At 44.2% G+C, this 22756-nt stretch overlaps 1 protein-coding gene across 8 annotated transcripts in view; it reads right to left on the bottom strand.

Annotated features, from left to right (window-relative positions):
• The window catches only part of HHAT (hedgehog acyltransferase), a 348803-nt gene that overhangs the window by 143751 nt on the left and 182296 nt on the right, over window positions 1-22756 (bottom strand). For all 8 annotated transcript variants that reach the window (XM_064594128.1, XM_064594132.1, XM_064594129.1 and 5 more), the window contains one exon: window positions 6993-7028. In XM_064594128.1, coding sequence (XP_064450198.1) covers window positions 6993-7028 — 36 coding nt within the window. The remainder of the gene's footprint in view (window positions 1-6992; window positions 7029-22756) is intronic.

Below are 22756 nucleotides of genomic sequence, written 5' to 3'. Positions count from 1 at the left end.
AGGTGGCTGCAGAACGACTCAGTGGCCCCCAGGAGGCACTTCTCCGGGTGCCACCCAGAGACGATCGGCAGGGCCTCACGAGAACTGCCAAGACACAGAGTTTAGTTTCACCTCAGGTGGGAGCCGCTTTTAATCAATGCATTTGCTTTTCATACCACTACTAAAAATTAACTCCTTGGACAAACAAAAGTTGACTTCCACGTTACATTTGCAAAATTAAAAATCCAAAATCCTATGTAACAAATTAGGTATTCTGCCTCTGAGTTATCATGCGTGCATGTGTGTGTGTATGTGTGTGTGTGTGTGTTTAGAAATATATACATAATAGTTTTATCTTTCTTTTATATTTATCTATAAAATATGTATATATATACGTGTGTATATATATATTTATATGATTCTACATCGCTAGACTGAATACAGATGCTAATTATCTTCCTATTACCATCTGGTTCTTACTCCCAGGACCAAATGCCCACCCTCCTGTCCTTAACCTCTCTGTGTCCAGAGCGGCTCAGAGCCTAACCAGATATCAACTACCCTGAGGAGACACAGGAAAGAGGGAGGCTTATCCCTGGCTCTCTTCCTTTTTCTTAGGAGGAGTCCTTTAGCCTAAATTAATCTTTCATTTGACTACTTGCCTTCTTAAAGATGCAAGGCAGACTCTTTAGAACATTTCACACATCACAGAATCCAAGACATATTTCAAATGATGGTGAGCAGACTTCTTTATCAACACCATGAATGCTACAATTAACTCCAGCAAATGTGCTGGTAGACTTTGTGCTACTCAAAATAAAGGAGGTTAAAACTACCCTGTGATTCATGGAGCTCAAAACACCAACATTTTTTAGCCCAAACAACCCTTCTCTTCTGCTCTCGGGCTAGTTTCATGAATGGGTCGGGTAAAGGGTGTCACCAAGGGAAAGCCAAAAACAGCTTTGCTCATTTCAGAATTCAGTGAAGAGAAGCGGACCGTAATCCGCTGCCCTCTGGCAATTCAAAGACCTTCCAGACCTCGGTGGAATCTCAGGATCAACCACCAGAACAAAAGCACTACAGGAAGGGGACAGTTCTCCCATTCTACCTTCTCTCTCACCAGAACAAAATGCTTCAAAAGGGCAAACGCTGTTTTATGTAAACATTAGCATTTCCAAAGGATTAAATCTACACTATATTGAACACCATTCTATAAGCAGCATCTGTTCACTTAGAGAAAGGAATTTCTCTTCTAACGACCATGATCAACTCTGGCGATCTTCTCAGATAGCTTTCGGGCCATGCCAGAGGCTCAGTGGCCTTTTCTATCTGTCTAAGAAATATCAGTGGCAGGCCCCCAACCTCTGCATTTCTGCTAGTCCTGACAGGACATCGAGACACCATCCTTAGGACAAAACTAGTGGTTCCAATGCATTCACACCTGGTCTTTAGAATAAAAATGGAAAATAATAGCAAAGAAAACTTAGTTTGCTATTTAGAAAAAAAAAAATCCTTATTTGAAATGGATTATATAGCTAAGTATAAATAATACAGAAAAGAAGATGGAAATACAGGTGCTATTTTTCTGATTTTTAAATGTATAAGCATAAGGGCAATGCAAAAATTGTAAAAGGAAAACAGATAAATTTAATCTTTCAGACAACATAGAAGAGGGATGGCTACAGGTTTTCTTTTAAGTCATGATGACAACCTGTATCACTTAAAACTATTCGCCAACACGAGGAGCTCAGAGAAGGGCGGGATGGGCAGGTACAGAGCAGTTACCGTGTGCCTCCATTAGAGGGGTGGGCTGGCTACAACTCTGGGTAAAATGAAAAATGCCTTGGTCAGCAAGACTCAAGCCAGCCATCACTAATCATTTCGACTTTCTTGCCAAAACTGAACTAAGCGGAACTTAAACACGCTACCCTATCCTTTAAAATGAAACAGAACTATTTTCTTCCATAATCTCTCTTCCCAGATTGGACACTTTTTCCCTTTTTCTTCTGTAGGACCCCAACCAAGAGTCTTCTTCTGAGGCTATTCTTAAGTTTCCTGAAAGTCTTTCCTTTGCTTTCTGTGAGATTTGGAAGGATTGAGGTCACTCAATTTTCCCACCGTCATCATAAAACACCAATACCAAAAATGCTCACCTTTCATCAAACTTGACAGCCCCTTCCTGCCCGCACAGCTCAGTGAAATCCCCCAACAACTTAAAAGGTAGCATGCCCCTCCTTGAAGTTGCCTAGGCTGGGAGTACAGATAGGGGTCTTGGCTTTGTGGAAATTTATGTCATTCCAGAGAAGTCGACATTACTTCCACCAACGTCAAAGATGCAGCTGATTAATTGCAGGCATGCTGCAGTTTCTCTCATGCCAAATGCTAAGTATTCAATACAGCCTGACGACCCAGAGGACATGTGAAGAGCTCGTTGGAGCCAATAAATGTAGTTAATTAAAAAAAAAAAAAAATCAATGCCAATTTCTCCAACGCCTCCTCTTTTACAAAGGGAATCTATTTTCTTCTCTTGACCAACACAGGGTGGGAAGGATTCAAGCAGCACTGCCTCCCTCTTCTGACCCTCTAGGTTCTCTCCAGTGACAGAGTCCCAGGAAAATGCCAGCATTCTCGGGTGTGACAAACACGCCACCACCACCTTTGCTTCCCCGCTCCCAGGGCAGCTGGGCAATCACACTCTGCTTCTCTCCACCCAACTGAGACCACTTTCTCTAAGTCGAAAGGGCACTTCACACCTTCTGGTGGCTAACTTCAAGAGTTCCTCCAATTAAAAAGAAAAAAAAATCCCCATTCAAACCACCCTCTCCACCAGCTGCCTGGCCTTTCCTTCCTCCCCTTCCCAGCTTAACTTCTTGAGAGAGTTGCTGCCATTCCATCATCCACCCCTCACACGGCGCCCCTACCACCGCGCCCCTATCCGCTTCAACCTGGCTTTGGGGGACCATCGTGCCAGGGCAACACTTCTCACTAAGGTGCCCATGAGAAACAGTGCTCCGTCCCCATGGGGCTAAACCTCCCAAACCGGAAGCAGAAAGGACCCATTTTCTTTTTTTTTCTTTTTTCTTTTTTTAAAGATTTTTATTTATTTATTTGTCAGAAAGAGAGAGAGGGAAAGAGAGCACAAACAGGGGAAGCGGCAGGCAGAAGGAGAGGGAGAAGCAGGCTCCCCGCTGAGCAAGGAGCCCGATGCAGGACTCAACCCCAGGACCCTGGGATCATGACCTGAGCCGAAGGCAGGCGCTTAACTGACTGAGCCACCCAGGCACCCCAGAAAGGACCCATTTTCTAAAGGGAGCTGCAAATAAAGGGGCAATACCCCCACACCGAAGAGATGGAGAACTGACTGCTCCCTGCAACCACCTCTCCCCCACATCTCCATCCCCCAACTCCCAAACTAGGAGAAGGGTAGAGGAAGGAACTCAAGAGTCTTCACGTCAGAGTCTTGGCTTAGGGCAGAGTGCTGTCATGTGGGGGTGGGAGGGGGGAGGGAATGAACAGACTTTGTCACAGAGACTGGGAATGCCCGCAAAAAGGAGAAACTAACCCCTCATTCCCCAACCCGATGCAACAACAAACATGCTGATTTGCTCTGTCCCTACCAGAGCAAACGAAAGGACAACTGCAGAGAGATGTCAGGACAGAAAGAAGCCTTAACCCCCAGTTCTGCTTGCTTCACAGAACACTGACGAAGGTGACCAGTTAGAACATGTCACCAGTACCCATCCAAAAGGGCTTCCTGCCAGGACAAGGGGATCCCAGCACCAGTTACATTAGAGGCACTTAGCTTCACCCTTTCCTTCCTCCCCATCCAACATAGGAGATTTGGTTGGAGCCCAGAAGAAGGAAAGGGAGGAGGGCTCCCAGAGGCAGACCATCCCCCCTCCCCACTTCAGGTCCCTCACACCACAAGCCTGGCCAGTGATAAGCTCAGGGAAAGCCTTAAATCAAATGCCTGTGATTCTCACAGTAGTATTCCCAGACATACCCAAATAAGTGGCACATGATAGGCTTAATCATTATTTGTTGAATAAATGACTGAAAAGCTTCTTCTTAATCCTTGCCCTCCTTGTCCTTTCTGCCTCGTTTTGTTCATTCACTCCAGCCACAAGTATTTGTTGAAGGTTGATTCTATACAATTTAATCATGGAAAGGCGATTAAGACATGTCCCCCGCCCTCCAGAAAGTTACTAGAGAACAGAAGCGAGTACAGACTTGCATCTGTCACAAGCACTTGTGGGAACCACGGCATGGCAGTGATACAAAGTACCAAAGACATTAACTCAAAAATCCAAACCACCCGCTCAATATACCCTCCCAGCTTTCTCCTGTCAGTTTACATACGGAATTCTCATGTCTGCCTTTTCAGTGAACACTGGTCTTTTATCCCTCCTGCTAAAATGCATTTACCCTTAATGTGTCAAGGGTAGTGGTTAACACACCACCATCTATGTGTGATATCCTGGAGAAAGCCAGGAAAATCCACATTCCGTGGATCTAGGGTAGGCCAAAAAGATTTCAGTGCACAGCCTTGGATGAGGCCCTGGAGAAATGTCAAGGTACGTATGGCCTTTCTTGGAACACCACTGTATGTGATGCAGCACAGAGTAAACGCTCTAGGTTTAGGACAAAGGTGATGCCAGTGATGTACATTTCCCCTCAGCATCTTGCCCACAGAAAGATGGTCATGCATTGTGGAGAGCCGAACCACTATACCACCTACCCAGAAATCACATGGGATTTACAGGTTGTTTATTAGCCGACTCAGAATTAGCATTTAAAGTCTCATATTTGCAGAAAGCAAATCACTCTATATAATCTCTAGTTCCCTTGTAATCACTAACTTACAGTCCTTCAGCAACCGTTATTGCTTCTCACATATATTTTTGACAAGAGGTTGTTTTTTTTATGACCATTCTTCACCATTATTAGAAAATAATATATGCTCAATACAAAAAAAAATCTAGAAAATACAGCAAAGTTGATAGCAGAAAAAATATCATGCAAATTTTTTACCAACCCTGTTAATATTTTGGTATATTTCCATTTAACCTCTGTTTGATTTAATAGCTATTTGGAATTAATATGCCCCATAAGCCAACTCTGGTAAAAATCACCAATAAACTAGGATATAAGTGCCATCTGTAATCTCTTCCAATTATGAACAAGGTTGGAGTTGCAGGACTATAACACAACCAGTAGATTCAACTTTAAAAGCTTAAATTCAATGGAGGGAAAATTGGTTAAGTGGGCTATTTAATACACATATAGATTATGGAACAGAATAGACAGCCCAGATATGGACCCTGAACCCTACGGTCAAATAATCTTCGACAAAGCAGGAAAAAATATGCAATGGAGAAAAGACAGTCTCTTCAATAAATGGACAGCTATATACAGAAGAATGAAACTCGACCATACTCTTAGTATACATACACAAAGATAAACTCAAAACGGACGAAAGACCTCAATGTGAGACAGGAATCCATCAATCCTAGAGGAGAACATAGGCAGTAACCTCTTTGACATCGGCCACAGCAACTTCTTTCAAGACATGTCCCCAAAGGCAAGGGAAACAAAAGCAAAAATGAACTTTTGGGACTTAAGCAAGATATAAAGCTTCTGCACAGCAAAGGAAACAGTCAACAAAACAAAGAGGCAACCCACAGAATGGGAGAAGATATTTGCAAATGACACTACAGACAAAGGGCTGATATCCAAGATCTATAAAGAACTTCTCAAACTTAACACCCAAAAAACAAATAATCAAGCCAAAAAATGGGCAGAAGACATGAAAAGACACTTCTCTGAAGAAAACATACAAATGGCTAACAGACACATGAAAAAATGTTCATCATCATTAGGCATCAGGGAAATTCAAATCAAAACCACATTGAGATGCCACCTTACACCAGTTAGAATGGCAAAAATGGACAGGGAAAGAAACAACAAATGTTGGAGAGGTTGTGGAGAAAGGGGAACCCTCTTACACTGCTGGTGGGAATGCAAGTTGGTACAGCCACTTTGGAAAACAGTGTGGAGGTTCCTCAGAAAATTAAAAATAGAGCTACCCTGTGACCCAGCAATTGCACTCCTGGGTATTTACCCCAAAGACACAGATGTAGTGAAAAGAAGGGCCATATGCACCCCAATGTTCATAGCAGCAATGTCCACAATAGTGGAAAGAGCCAAGACGCCCTTCAAAGGCGAATGGATAAAGAAGATGTGGTCCATATATACAATGGAATATTACCCAGCCATCAGAAAGGATGAATACCCACCATTTGCATTGACATGGATGGAACTGGAAGGGATTATGCTAAGTGAAATAAGTCAAGCAGAGAAAGACAATTATCAAATGGTTTCACCTATTTGTGGAACATAGGAATAGCATGGAGGACATTAGGAGAAGGAAGAGAAAAATGGCGGGGGGAATTGGAGGGAGAGATGAACCATGAGAGACTATGGACTCTGAGAAACAAACTGAGGGTTTTAGAGGGGACGGGGGTGGAGGGCTTGGTGAGCCCGGTGACGGGTATTAAGGAGGGCACGTATCGCATGGAGCACTGGGTGTTATACGCAAACAATGAATCATGGAACACTACATCAAAAACTAATGATGTACTGGAAGGTGACTAACATAATAAAAAAAAAAAAAAGTGGGTTGTTTAATGTATGTATGCAAGCTGGCACTCTTCACTTTTCTATTTGTCTTTCCATGAGCCCAGCACTTGGAGTAAGTTTGTCAAAGCTTTTGGGAAACGATCACTTCAGATATAAACCCCGTTAAACAGAAGTTCCTCTGATTGTTCAAAAAAGGATAATTTCATGGGCAATTCTTAGAGGCCCAAAAAACCATAGTGTTAGCGGTGGGTTTTTTGACAAGTATACAATTGCCATTATTTGTCAAGATATTTAAAAAGGATTTTATTTTCATCCCAGTCTTCCATTACAGACATGCTATTCAATGATAGCTAGGAAAAAAATTATGGGCTTACCTGATTAAGAAATCATGCAGTCCAACATCAAAATACCTGTTCAAAAAAGACACAAACAAGTATGTCAGTAAAAGAAATGTACAACAATGGTGGACTTGACCAAAAATATAAAATTTACATTCAGAGCATGGTGAATCAATCAATCACTCTCTAACAGTGGTTCTCAAAGTATGACCCCTGGAGTGGCCACAGCAGCATTACCTGGGAATTTGCTGGAAATGCAAACTCTCAGGCCCTGGGCGCCTGGGTGGCTCAGTTGGTTAAGCGACTGCCTTCGGCTCAGGTCATGATCCTGGAGTCCCGGGATCGAGTCCCGCGTCGGGCTCCCTGCTCGGCAGGGAGTCTGCTTCTCCCTCTGACCCTCCCCCCTCTCATGTGCTCTCTCTCATTCTCTCTCTTTCAAATAAATAAATAAAATCTTTAAAAATAAATAAATAAATAAAAATTAAAAATAAATAAAATAAAAAAATAAAAAAACCTCTCAGGCCCTACACGTCAGCATACTGATGCACAAATTCTGGGGGCGGGGCCCAGCAATTAGATCTGACAAGCCCTCCAGGCAATTCTGATGCAGAACCACTGCTCTATGACAGCAAAAGGGTCTCAGAAAGACTATGTGCTCTCTCTAGAAAAAGAAGGCCATAAAAGTAGATTTCACCACTTTGCCAACAGGTGAGTCCTTTTGTAACACTGGTCGTCTCAGATGTTCTCTCGCTCAAACATAAATGAAATATTTTACAAGTACAAAACCATGCTGGCCAAAGTTAAGAACAGGGGTGGGGTGGGGAAGGGTCAGCTCTGTCCTTCCATGTCCCTCCCAGCCATAGTCCCTGGAGCTTTTAACCAGAGAGCAACCCTGTCCATAGCTGGGTCTGCCTTGGGAGGGAAGGGAGGAGAGGTGCTCCATGCACATGCTGGTGAGCCAGCCACTGTGCTTAGCCTCACACCGGGCAGCCAGTAAGCACTGGGCAGTGGTGGACCCTTTCAGAGACAGCTTCCCCTTCCACCACCAAACTGGCTTTGCCCATATGAATGGCACGGCCTTGGTTTCTCTAATTAGCTCATTTATTCCCCCTAAATCTCTGACCACTTAGCCAGGGTCCTTCTCTCCCCTTTGGGTCTGGCTGTGAGCAAAAAGACTGGGTGGCTGGAACCATGATGTTGCTGCCCACCACACATGACCACTACTCCTAACACCTAGATGGTGGTCATTGTGTCCCACCCAACAGACTGGCCTCCCGGGTTAGCGATCTGTCCGAGTAAAGCCTGAGTTAATTCTGTCCCTACAGACAATGAGCAATAGACACAAAATTCACTCTACAGTGCGGTCTGACTGCCGAGGGCTTGACTGTCCCTAGCTCCCAGCTTCAACCCTCCCCCGTCCCTGGAACATCCCAGCATGCCTGGCACCTCACCTGACATAGAGCAGATGATTACTGACATTAAAATAGGATTCCTTTGGGTCCCTTTAAATAGCAAGCTTCCTTTATGTGCTCAAAATCTGTTTACAGGTCATGGACACAGGGCAGAAGAGAATAGAGCAACAAAGCCAAAATATAAGGTACCGCATTCACTGTGTCACTTACCTGAAGTCATCACATGATTCAGGGAAAATTGAATTCAAGATACATAAATTCCACTTACTCATAAGTCTTCTGAAAAGAGCTCTAAAGGGAGATGTACCTGCAGGGTTAGCTGATTCGTTTCAGTTGATATTACATTGACCTGAGGAGATGCTAAGTTCTTCCTACAATCATATTTAACACAGATTTTTGAAAAAAATGAAAAACAGAAATGATCCCTCCTGTCAACCAAAACCTCAGCCACATAAGTAAATATTCATATGACAGATAGCAATTGCAAGTTTGCCAGAGTCTGCAATATGGGAGATACAAGTATGTTCAGATTAGAACAAAGATTTCAGCTTCTTTCATTCATCCAAAACCTAATCAGCCTTTTCAATGACATCAGCCACAGAAAGCATCAGATTCTGTTGCTGGAATCATAAGCATAAAGTAGACACAGAAAGGAATCACAGAGAACCACAATATGGGAGGGAGGACGAAGACTCTGAGGGAGTAATGAGAAACCTAATTATATTCATAGAAATGATTATTTAGCATGTAGAAGGTGGCAACTACTCTGCTTGGTGCGCGCATACACAAGCCATTGCGGTGAGGCTGGGACTGACATCTCCATTCATGCGTGCAGGAACTAAAGCTCAGAGGCTAAGTAACTTGCAGTGCTCACAACTAGTAGGAGACAAATCTGGGAGTCAAACTGGGCCCTGAAAGCCATGAATTGCTCGCTCTTCCCACTGAAAAGCACAGGCTCTCACTGCCTCTCGTTATTACTAATTGAAAATGACTTCATTTTAAGAACGGGTCCCTTTCCACCTGCTCTGATTTCTGCTGCTTCCAACGTGGCTGCCCTGCCCCAGGCAAGCCCGCCTGCTCTGCTTCCCAGAGCACACCTGCCCCGCAGGTGCCATCCATCCCCTTGGGTCTTAGAACCAAGTCAGGTTCTGGGAAGTTATGTAACCTCTGGGCTCCAGGTTTTCCACGGGAAAATGGAGATCCCTCACTCATGGAAGGTTATGAGAATTAGGTGATATAACATAAATACAGGGCTTAGCACAGTGCTTGGTAAACCCCTGAGTACTCAATAAATAGTAATCTCCTTCCCTCCAATTTTTAAGAGTTGTTTTAATGGAAGCCCAATTCCCAATAACTCAGTAGGAGAAGGAAGCCACATAAAAAGGAAATAAGAGGTCTCACTATGCAGCCCACGAAGAGAGGTCACTGAATCCAGGACGCAGGCAGGGCCTGAGCAGTGGAGTAAAGGGTAGTACAGCTGGAAAGGTGAGGGACAGGCACAGAGCTTAGGAAACAGGCAGGAGAGCAGGAAGACCAATTATTCCATGGAGGTCTCATAGAGAGCCTTGAAGTTGCATGCGAGAGCCAGTGGGGCATACAGAGGAGCGGGATCTGGCCGCCAGGCAGGGAAGATATCCTCCTGCCCTGGTCCTGACCGGCATCTCAGTAAGAAGGACCAGTACACACTAGTGCATGTCCAGCTGCACCTGTCGTCGTGGTGTCCCCTAAACTTTAGGGCCTAAATATGCAGAAGTAAGAGATTGTGATGCATGTGTTTCAGAACATTTCTTCTTATGAGAACATGACTGGTCGTGGGTGGAATTTGGGGCCAGGACAATGAGGGTCTTTAAGCATCCTGTGTAAGGCAAGTTTACGATGGAGAATACTATAATGAGTTAACAGTCACTTGGAAACCAGTGGAATGGAGAAGGTCAAGGATGGGGATTAGCATCAGAAAACATACCAGGAAAAATGTAAGGGGAGGAAAATGGAACTTCCTCACAGGTATTTACATCTTACTCCTTTGCTACATCAATTCATCTGTGTGGATATTCATTCAACAGATATTTTGTCAGAGCCTTCTAAGTGCCGGGCACCAATGTAGCCCTGGGGATGGGGGCGGGGGAGGGGGGTGGAGAGTAACATAACAAGGTCCTACTTCTCACGGCACTCACAGTCTAGGTGGGACAGATGAACAACAAATAAGCACTTAGATAAAGAAGATAACATCAGAGAGCAGAGAATGCATACAAGGTGACAGGACAGAGGGGTGGGCCACACAGCCGCTCAGGGAAGTCCTCTCTGACGAGGTGACATTTGGGTTGAAATCTGTATGGTCAGAGAGGATGAGCTAAGCAAAGACCAGAGGGAGAGTGTCCCAGGCAGGAGGACAGCTGGGTAAAGCCCCGAGGCGGGAAGAAATGTGGCAGGTTAGAGGAAAGGATGAAGGCCAGCAGGACTGGGACAAGCTGAGGTAGGACAGGGGGGCCGGGACCAGATCTGAGGAGGCTGTACAGAAGAGTTTGGGCTTCATTTTAACAACAATGGGAAGCACTAAAGGGTCTTTAACAGGGGAACGGTATTTTTTTCATTTGTTTAAATTTTATTCATTTAGGGGGTGAGGGAGTGGTATGCTTTGATTTATGTATCAAAAAGAACACTCTGGGTGTCCCGAAGAGAAAGGATGGGAACAGAAGCGGGGTGGGGAGCCATGGCCGTCTAGCTGAGAGGTGATGGGGATTCACCCCAGGATGGAAACACTGGAAATGAGGGCGGAGACAGGGATGGATTCAGAGAGGATTCTGTGGTTGAGTACAAAGACTTGCTCACAGACTCACGCAGGATGGGGACAAGGAATTGAGGGAAGGAGGGAGGGAGAGAAGGAGAGAGGGGAAAAAGAATCTGCAAAAGAGCTGAGGGCCTCACATCACGCAGTTTCACACCAGGCAAACCAAAGGCTCCGCCAGGCCTTGGCTGCTTCTGGAGGCTCCACAGTAATGCTTGGTGGCCCGCATCCACACTGAGGGGATGACGATGTTCTGTGACTGGCTTAACTTGGAGAACGGCTCACCTGCTGGAAGAACTAGAAATCGTGGCGATGGTTTGGGGTCTTTTTAATGGATTTATTGTGGTAAAATCCACATAACACAAAACTTCCTCTTGAACCATTTTTTATGTGCACAGCTCAGTCGCATCGAGCACACTCACACTGTTGCACAACCATCACCACCATCTGTCTCCAGAACTTCTTCAACCTGCCTCACATGAAACACCAGGCTTCCTCTGTACCACGGTAAAGCTGATTTGGGCTCCTTCCAAAGGGTTCAGGGGTGCCCCCTCACATAGGGCTGTGTCTTTAATTTCAAAAGAGAAGCCAACCAATGCAGTCTAGAAATATCTTCTCGCTTAATTTTCCTGTATAGATGTAAAAGCCGCCTTAAGGAAATACAGTAAAAAGGGAATATGCTTTTCTTTTCTTATTTTAGAATTGTATGCCAAGCTCTGGGCTAGGCCCTCTGGGTACTACCTCTTTTCGTCCTCCCCACCTGCCAGAGTAGATCCCTGCTTTATAAAGCCTCATGTCCTTATCCCCTATCACATAGCTAGTAAGTTGCTGCGTCAGGATCTAGCTCAGAGTACCAAATGCCAAAGTCTGTGCTTTTTCCCTTCGTGTGTTCAGCCACCGACTCATTTCACAAATATTTACCAGGTGCCAGGTAGTGGGATTCAGTGATGCACAGCCCGGAACCCCTGCTTCAAGGAAAGTAGAGCCTAGTTAAGAGATGGCAGAGCCAACAAGATTCAATACAGCGTGAGTGATAACAAATGTTCTGTCCCCCAAGGGACTGCAAACTCCACGAGGGCAAGAACCAGAGCCAGCCACCAAGCAGATTCTCAGTAAATACGTGTTGAGTGAACTGAAGTGTGAACGGTGTCTTGTAACAGGACATCGATGTCTCTGCTCTGGCACTTGGCATGGTGCTGCAGAATGAAGATGCCCAAAGTGGTTACTTAATACGCCAAGTACCATATGTAAATATATAAAATAAATACCCACAGACAGAAATGGGGCTTCTCTCCTGAAATAAGATGCCCAGCAAACTGTAGCACATTACTTCTCAGCACCTTCTGAGAAAATCACCTCTCCTATCCACCAGCGCACAGTAAGCCAGGACGGCCTCAAGACACATGAGAAACAGTGACCTTGTGTGTATTATTCTTGGTTCCTTCCAGAAATCAAAAAATAGGAAGTCTTTCACGCGTGGATGCGGTATAGAAGTTTCTGTTGTCTGAATGTCAACCGGGAGCAGCACTGGGAGGCAGCTTCAGCTTGCTGCATAAAAAAGCAGTTTCGAACAAGCTGCAATGTCCTACCTACGGCCGTGAACTTCCCATCCCAGGGTGAGCTGCAGCATGGGTTATGAGGGTATCTAGAGGAGAGCGAACCACTGCATAGCAAGCTGGAATGGAGATCTCAGAGGGTCTGCCTAGCCTCAGGCTCCGAGTCCCTGCCTTAGTCACTTTCAGGAAGCGCCTCCCAGTCCGAGCTGATGACCCTCAGCACACTTGCAACCACACCTGGGCCGACGCCCCCTCAGCAGCGTACGCTTACCCAGTACCAGTATGATCACCTTGCCTGTAGAGCCCCCCAGGCCGCTGGAATTAGGCCTGTTGCGCCCGACACAGAGCTGCACGTGTGTTTACCCCCGCAGCAAGCCCCGCTTTGGCAGAGGGGGGTCAGCCCCACACAGCATGTCCATGGCAGAACTCGGAGCAGAACCACACGGGGTTCAAGGACGTGCTCTGCCCTGCCAGGCTGCCTGCCTTGTGGGCTCCCGGTTCTTCCTCCCAGGCTCGTCTGGGCTGTTTGGGAGCTAGGGATAAACACAGCAAGGAGCCGTGGCCAGAGGTTGCCAGTGCCATCGACCTGGTGAAGTATGTTTTAGAACTGCGGTCGTTACAGCCGTGTGGCAGGCCGCACACAGGGCAGCGTTCGCAATAAGTACCACGTTGCTCTATGTCTTCAACCTACAGTCCTCAGTGTCTCCTCTCCAGCCGTGGTCACCGGGTCAGTGGGCCACCAGAGTTAAGTCCTCCCATTCCCGCCTGCGAAGTGTGAAAACAGACTTAGTTGGAAGTAAAAACCAAGTCAAATGACTAGGAGAATAAAGTTTATCGCCAGACTCTAGAAGCCCTGATCACTTCTGGCTGGGCTACCTCGCTTCATTTCAGAGAACGGAAAAGACCTTCAAGTCTATCTGCGCTGACCTCCTTCCTCACTTGACGGACTAGGAAATGGGATAAAAAAAGATGAGGTAATCTGAAACAGCTCTACAACCAGGAGCAGAGCCGGGGCAAGCAGTCCCTGAGACCCTATTTCGTCATTCGATGTGTCCCCACACAGCCTCCTCCCAGTCTCAATTGGTACATTTTCGGAGAATGCCCCAGACTGGCAACAGGCTTCCTGACGACATCACGTAATAAGTGGCACCACGTTATACCATGTCCATCCCTCTGCGGAAGTCACGCGAAGGCAGAGCCTGCCGGATGCCTCTTGCAGGAGCCCCCTCTCCCTTACACTCCTTCCACTGTCTGGGCCTGTCTGGACCTGACCTGCATATTGATTGGAGATTCAGAGCCTGCTGACAGTCAAGAATAAAAAGTGATGCTGGGGGTTATCTACAGTAGCCAAATTATGGAAACAGGCCAAGTGTCCATCGACTCATGAATGCATAAGGAAGATGTGGTGTGTGTGTATATATATATATATATATATATATATATATATACACATACATACAATGGAATATCACTCAGCCATAAAAAATAATGAAATCTTGCCATTTGCAACAACATGGATGGATCTAGAGTATTATGTTAAGTGAAATAAATCGGTCAGAGAAAATAAACACAGTATGATTTCACTTATGTGGAATTTAAGAAACAAAACAAATGAGCAAAAGGTGGGGGGAGGGAAGAGAGGGAGAAGCAAACCAAGAAACAGATTCTTAACTATGGAGAACAAACCGATGGTTACCAGAGGGGAGGTGGGTGGGGACTGGGGTAAACAGGTGATGGGCATTAAGGAGGGCATTTGCTGTGATGAGCAGCGGGTGTTGTATGGAAATGTTCAATCACTGTATTGTACATCTGAAACTAATATTACACTGTATGTTAACTAACCGGAATTTGAACAAAAACTTTTTTAAAAAAGTGATGCTGGGGGATCAGGGAAAAGTAAAAGTGAACTTAGGCCAGTAAGACCCCAGTTGGCAGTCAAAGCACATTTGGTAAAATACCAAAGTCTGATGGGAAAGTAGAAAGTAAGAACTGTAGCCCGTGAAGACAAATTCTAAAAGGCAAACGCAGTAAAAAAAAAAAAACAACAAAAAACGGTGCTGGGTTTTCACAGGACATGTTCTTCACTGCATCAGGTAAGTGTGTGTGCCATCGGATTATTAGGGAGCAAATTCTGGGAAAAGAGCCCAAAAGCCTGGACATCTGGGCATTTCACAGTGTTGGAGAAAGAAAAAGAGAGCAGGTTCCAGTTCCGGGCATAAAAAGCTCAGGAGTGAAGAGCTTTACAGTAGAAGCCACATCTCCCAAGATGTGGAATTAGAGATTCAAGGCCTGAGCTCTGGCTATCTCACTTAATAATATCTGACCACGGGCAGAAAAATCACCACTCCACGTCTCGGTGTTTGTAACTGTGGCACAGAGATAATACCCATGGCACGAAAAGGAACAAATATAGGGGGAACAAGTGGCTCATAAACCTTCTACAGATGTTCAAGATTATTTTCTTTCCTCCTCAGACTTTACGAAGTTCCTAAAGGCTCTTCTCCAAACTGCATTAACGCCATATGCATTCATTCATCCAGCAAATATTGAGCACCTTCTAGATGCAGACATTGCAAGACAGGCCTGGGATACGACAGTGAATAAGACAGCTAAGTTCCTATCCTCGTGTGTATTCCAGAAACAACTCCTTTATCTGATAGGTGATTTGAAAATGTTTTCTCTCAGTCTGCAGCTTGACTTTTTATTTTCTTAAAAGTATCTTCTGAAGCACAGAAGTTTTGAATTTTTAAAAATCCATTCATCAATTTTTTTTCAATTGCAGATTGTGTGTTTGGTATCATTATGTAAAACATCTTCGCCTAACTCATGGTCCTAAAGATTTTTTCTCTATTTTATTTTTTGGCTTTTATATTTAAGTCTTTAATCAACTTTAAGTTAATTTTTGTACACACTGTGAGGTAAGAGTCTAAGTTCATCTTGCTTTCCATCTCTTCATGTAAAAATGTCTCCTTCCATATCTGGCACCGTGGAGGTCATCGGCAGCTTTGACAAGCGCAGGCTCATCGAGTGGTGGCAATGGAAGCCAGACCAGAGCAGAGCAGAGTGAATGAAAAGGACAGGAAGCAGAGACAGTGGGACATAAATAACTCTTATGATCAGTTTGGTTCTGAAGAGGAGGGGGAAGAGTAGTAGCTGCAAGTGAGACAAATGAGGTTGTTTCTTGTTTATCGGAGGGGGGATTTTCCACTGTGACAGGTGATGGGTGCAAATGCCAGCAGATTTAGTGGAGGCAAGAATTTTAACAGAATACGAGGCAAAGCTCTCATGAGAGAAAAGTGGATAGCGCTTAGGCTGCTCCCACTGGAAGCCAACTGGCAGCGACCCCCACAGAACATCACTGGGGTTGGAATGGAGATGACGGGGAGCTGGCTCCAGAGCCATAGGAGGTGGTGACAGATGCTCTTCTTCCTTCCAGGCAGCATTCATGCCCACAACGCAACCAAAAGCAGCAAGACAAAGGGAGAGAAATCCACATCCCTCATGGCACTACTGATAAGGCCCTGCTGACCCTGCCCCCCCGACGGCCTTTGACAACCCAACTACTGAGTTATCCCCAAATGCAGACTAATATCTGACTTTTGCCTTTTATTCCTCCTTCAGGAAAGATTATGCAGAGACATGGGCCTCAGCTTCTATTTATAAAGTAAACTGGGCCCAAGACACCCAATGCTTCAGGGGCCACAATAAAGTAGGTCAGGCCTCAAAAGGCCTCGGACTGGGAACTGAGCAATAAGTCAACACTCACCCAAAAAATGCCAACCAGGTCACAAACATTTAATACAAAGCAAACGTTAACACAATCTTAAAAGTTGATAATGTCTTCTCTGTACACATATGTTTTCAGTCAATCATGTTATTAAAATCTCATTAGAGGGGTGCCTGGGTGGCTCAATTGTTAAGCATCTGCCTTTGGCTCAAGTCATAATCCCAGGGTCCTGGGATCGAGCCCTGCATCGGGCTCCCTGCTCGGCGGGAAGCCTGCTTCTCCCTCTCCCACTCCCCCTGCTTGTGTTCCCTCTCTCACTATGTCTCCCTCTGTCAAATAAACAAAATCTTAAAAAAAAAAAAAAAAACTCATTAGAAAGTATAGCTTTTCTCTTATAGATACAACATTACAATGAGGGATCCTTCATGATATGTGTTTGATGAAGCTACCCACTGTGGTTTGAAAAACTGCCGTCACATGATTAGGTCAATGATCTAGTTTTGCCCCTTGGAATCATCAAACATTTGGTTCTTCCACTGTCAGTAATCCAAAGCCAACCAACTTGAAAAGACAGATATGAAATTCAAGTGCATTTAACTGGGGTGAAGTACACAGGTTTTTCCTCCTTTTTACAGGGAAACAAAAGATTCTTTACTATAACCAGAATTCAAAAATAATGGTCGTTACACCTAAAAGTGATACTTAATAACAAATTTTAGCAGACACATGAAAAAATGTTCATCATCATTAGCCATCAGGGGAATTCAAATCAAAACCACATTGAGATACCACCTTACACCAGTTAGAATGGCAAAAATGGACAGGGAAAGAAACAACAAATGTTGGAGAGGTTGTGAAGAAAGGGGAACCCTCTTACACTGTTGGTGGGAATGCAAGTTGGTACAGCCACTCTGGAAAACAGTGTGGAGGTTCCTCAAAAAGTTAAAAATAGAGCTACCCTATGACCCAGCAATTGCACTCCTGGGTATTTACCCCAAAGACACAGATGTAGTAAAAAGAAGGGCCATATGCACCCCAATGTTCATAGCAGCAATGTCCGCAATAGCCAAACTGTGGGAAGAGCCGAGATGCCCTTCAACAGATAAATGGATAAAGAAGATGTGGCCCATATATACAATGGAATATTACTCAGCCATCAGAAAGCATGAATACCCAACTTTTACATCAGCATGGATGGGACTGGAGGAGATTATGTTAAGTGAAATAAGTTAAACAGAGAAAGTCAATTATCATATGGTTTCACTTATCTGTGGAACATAAGGAATAGCATGGAGGACATTAGGAGAAGGAAGGGAAAAATGAAGGGAGGGAAATCGGAGGGAGAGATGAACCATGAGAGAATATGGACTCTGAGAAACAAACAGGGTTTTAGAGGGGAGGGGGGAGGGGGGAGGGGCTAGCCTGGAGATGGGTATTAAGGAGGGCACGTACTGCATGGAGCACTGGGTGTTAGACGAAAACAATGGATCGTGGATCACCACATCAAAAACTAATGATGTATTGTATGGTGACTAACATAACATAATAAATAAAAAACAAAAAAAAAAATAAAAGAAATTCAGTATTAGCCTCATTCTCACTAAATTATATCCTTTCCCTCCCATTTTATTTTCATATCTGTTATATATCAGAACCTTGATAAGAATGCCTCTTTGGTATTTACCCCCTACTTGACTATCTAGGATATAATCAGATTCCAGAGTTTAAAACAACCACGTACCCAAGTCTTTGCAGCCTCTCCTATACTCACTAATTACTAGCAAAACTTCTTAGTTTCTCCTTGGGCATCTCTTTCACCTAGATGGCTCCAGCTAATCAAAGTGAATAGGACTATTTTTCCTTCTATAAATTTCTATCAAGTTCTCTTTATTGAAATCCAAAGAACAAAATAAAGGGGGCCATACAGCAACAATCTGTCAATGGGAGAATAACCCATATCACAATCCAGCAGATGCAGGAGCAGAGACACAGGGACAGGGATGGGGACGGAGTTCTGCAGGGCTGTGTCATGGAACAAGGCTTGAGGCTCAAAGCAGCCTGACATAAATGCTCTCACCAGGACTGCACAGGAGATAATGCATGAGTCTGATCAGCACAGCAGAGTCAGCAAGGAAATGAGATTGTCTCAAATCAAGAGACAGCAAGGCAGAGAGCTTACGCACACAAAAGCTCTGGGCTTTTCATAAACCACCATGTAAACATTTGCTTTTGTTTTCCATAGTTATCATACCCGAGCCAGGGCAGGAGGCCACGCCTAGAGCAACTTCACCAGAGGTTCTTTGTTCAGACAGCATTCCAGACGGAGAAGTCCTTCCGTGCAACTGACTGATGATGCTGCTTGGTCTACCGGGAATCTGGCCTTCAGGGATGTGTGGGTTGGAACCTAAAGGGATCTTCAGAGTTCTCTAGCTTGCTGTCCTCAACCTGCTCACTCAAGCTGTCAGGGGTCAGCATCTGTGCTACTAAAATTAAACCCCTCTCCCTTTGGATGTTACCAAAAGTGACAGGGGCTTCAAAGGCAAAAGAGATCTTACTTCAAAAAATGGGAATTACATTGTAAATAGTCCCCCAAAATTTAAAGTTCACAAATTTCAAGGAAAATTAAAATAGACTACCTTTAATAGAAACACCATGGAAAAGTAGCATCATACGCATACTACACCACAAACCCTGTTCTGAACATAAACCCTTTCAAGAGAATAAAGAATTTAATTCCCTCCTCTCCCCAACAAATATTCATCGAGCCTGTACCTTGGGCCAGATACTGCCAGGTGCTGCAAAGAGTCTGCTTCTAACAGCATACTGCTTAGGGAGACAACCAATCCATAAACTACAAACTGTAATAAGCCCAGCATGCTACCGGAGAACCTTTTCAAGAACAAAAGGGCCTCTATCCCTGGGAGCCTGCTGAGAGTGATAATCCTCCAGTCCTCCCCTACGACTAGCAGATGAAGAAAAGCCCTCAGTCATAAGATCTTAACTAGTCAGAAAAGACTGAAGGCCACCGGGCTGACAAGAATAAGCATTCCCAAGCACAAACAGTAAATACCACACCAGAAGGCTTCCAATCATTTGGTAGCACTCATTTCATCCCAAGAAACTACTCCGTTCTGAAACTCCCACAGTTTTAAGTTAAGAGCCAGTGGCCATATGTTTCTACTTAGTGTTGTGCTTTCTACTGGTCTCTTCACTGTTTAACTAGAAACTTCTAGCCGGCTTAGAGCCTATTAGTACTTCAAAGATGGTATGTTCTTTTTCAGTCACTTATGCTTGTAAAAAACAAAACCAAAACCAAAAAATACCAGCTAGGAGAGCTAAAACAGATTTATTTTTCACAGCAGGGTATAACAAATTATACAAAAAGTCATGTCGGTAATTATCCTGTAAGATTCCTTTAAGTAGGGCACACCTTTATACATGTAATAACCCCTCTTCCCAAAACATAAAAGTTTCAATTTACCTCGTTTATCTACAGGTAGAATTTTCCACAAGCTCACTACCTAGACCATATTCACATGCCAATAAACAAGTAGAAAAAAAAGGCAGAACGTGTATAACTACTATCACGAGCCCGTATCTACAAGAAACTGGAGTCAAGCCACACAGTTGTGCATAACATATCGCCACAGGTTTGAAGTGGGAGCTCACAAACAGAAGATGTACTTGTCAGATAGGTAAAAGATACAGAACTACAGAAATCAGACAGGGGAACTATGAAAGGACCTTAGTGCAGGATCACTTTATTGAGGGACAAGCAGTCCCACACAGCCCATTTAGACTTCAGTTGGATTATTTTTTTTTATATATATATATATATATTTTTTAAAGATTTTATTTATTTATTTGACAGAGACACAGCGAGAGAGGGAATACAAGCAGGGGGAGTGGGAGAGGGAGAAACAGGCTTCCCGCTGAGCAGGGAGCCTGATGCGGGGCTCAATCCCAGGACCTGGAATCATGACCTGAGCCGAAGGCAGACGCTTAACGACTGAGCCACCCAGGCGCCCCTGGATTATTTCATTGTAAAACTCACTGGTGTGAACATTCATGATCTGAAAGTCAGCGGTAATTAGCCATGGGAGGAGAAGAGTATCAACAGCAGAGCTTCTGAAATAGGTTTCTTCCAGCTAATGGACACCTCTGCCCCATAGAGAAGTATTGCTTGAACATTTTCTTCTACATGACCCACATTAACAAACATATTTCATAGCTCAACCCAGCATTCACAGATATAGAGAGGTTGTGGTAGCCAGGCTCCAAGATGGCCCTCAATGGCCCCATCTCTGACATTCACACCTATGTGTGGTCCCCACTGTACCAGGATTGGTCTATTGAAATCATGGCAGTAGTGATGATGTGTCGCTGCTGAGAGTAGGTCATAAAAGAGACTGTGGCTTTGGTCTTGGGGATGCTCTCTGGTTCTCTTTCTCCAATCATGTGCTCTGGTGAAAGCCAGCTATGACATCATGAGTAGCCCTAAGAAAGACCCATGTGACCAGGAGCTGAGTACCCCCCCAGGTCCACAGGAGTGACCTGGAAGCAGGTCCCAGTGACTGCAGCCTTGGCGAAAAGCTTGTCTTCAACCTGAGTCAAACCAACTGGCGAGGCAGCCCCTGGCCTCCAGAAATAATAGAGGCTTATTCTTTTAAATTGCTAAGTTTTGGGGTAATTGTTACCCAGAAATAGATAACTACTACAGGTATATATATTCAAGAAACCTTACTTATTTTTACTCTGAGCAATTCATAGCGCTATTTTCTATTCTGCTCCATTTTTCAGAAAGCTGTTTGCAACCCACTAAAATGAGTATGACTTACCAACAGGTCATAACCTAAGTGATTCAACAGACACTTACAATATACCAATTATCTTGAGTCCCATGTATACATATACACATATATGTACATATACACACACACACTTGTGAATATGCATATATATAGATACAGATAGAGTATGTACTAGGAAACCATATCTATATCTATTATCTCAACTGATTCTCACAATAACTCAGAGTGAGGCAAGGATTAAAATCCCCACTTTCCAGATGAGTAAAATAGGATGCTCAAAAAAGGCTATTTAACTTGCCTGAAGTCCAAGAAGTAAGAACAACAGAGCTGGGCCCAGCGCTCAGGCCTTCAAACTTCTGGTATTTCCCCAAATGCAATTCATTATATAAATTTCTCATTATATACCTATGTAAAGATATATGTCTGTTAAATATTTACTAAATGCTTATCTTAATATAAATCTGTATAATAGATGACATTTTAAGTTTGTAATCTATTATGTAAATATCCTCCTGGACTTGCATTCAGTCATCCAGGACATCACTCTCTCCTGGTTTCCCTCAGACCTCACGGGCTGCTCCTTCTCAGATGTCTTGGCTGATTCCAAACTGTCGCTGTCACAGAGCCAGGGCTCCTTCTTCCTGGATCCTCTTCTCCATACACTTATTCCCATGGGCATCTCACCACCTCGTCTTAGAGTTTTAAATGCTATCTATAGGCTTAAAACTCCCAAAATGGCATTTCCAATTCAGACCTCTCTCTTGTACTCCAGATCCATATATCTCCTTGCCTTTTTAAATATCTCCACTTGGATGTCTAGAAGAAATTTCAAACTTAGCACATCCAAAATTAAACTCCCGATGGTCCCCTTGCACCTGCTTCTCCCATAGCCTTCCCTGTTGTTGATGGCAATTCCATGCTCCCAGCTTCTCACTCAGGCCAAAAACACTGCAGTCATCCTAGACAGTGAGCTCATGAATCAACAGAACTGTGAGACAAAACAAACAAACCAACCAAACTTAGCATCTGTCTGCTTTAGCAGAGGAACAAAAGAATTAATAATGTCTCTTTGTGCTCACTAGACCATCGTTAGACCATACCCGGAGGGTCATTCTCAATCTCAAGTGCCTACTTGAGAGACTGGCAGAGAGGAGCAAGCTTAGAGGGTACCAATCAAGAGGAGGAAGGGATGGCACAGGGAACCAGATAAAATTAATATGGACAAGTAATGGATCAGAAAACATGATGGAGTGATTGTATATTCAGGTAGATTTAGCGCAATTGTGATTATGACCAAATGGACTGTCTTGGGAGGTTCCCTGTCACTCAATCACACTGCCTCAGTGATCTTCACCCACCCATCCATCCATGAGCACATAGTATGTAGACAGACCCCTCTTTCACTGGGGTAGGGAAAGACCTACTGTACTGTGTGATAAATGACAGGATAGAAGGAAGAATGGGAGCTCTGGGAGCATATACAATACCGAATGTGACATCTGGATAGGC

This window comes from Mirounga angustirostris, unplaced genomic scaffold, assembly GCF_029215605.1.
Source record: "Mirounga angustirostris isolate CCGP_5_RB_7025 unplaced genomic scaffold, mMirAng1.0.hap1 SCAF_6, whole genome shotgun sequence".
Lineage (NCBI taxonomy): Eukaryota > Metazoa > Chordata > Mammalia > Carnivora > Phocidae > Mirounga > Mirounga angustirostris.
This window is presented reverse-complemented; position numbering and strand designations above follow the sequence as displayed.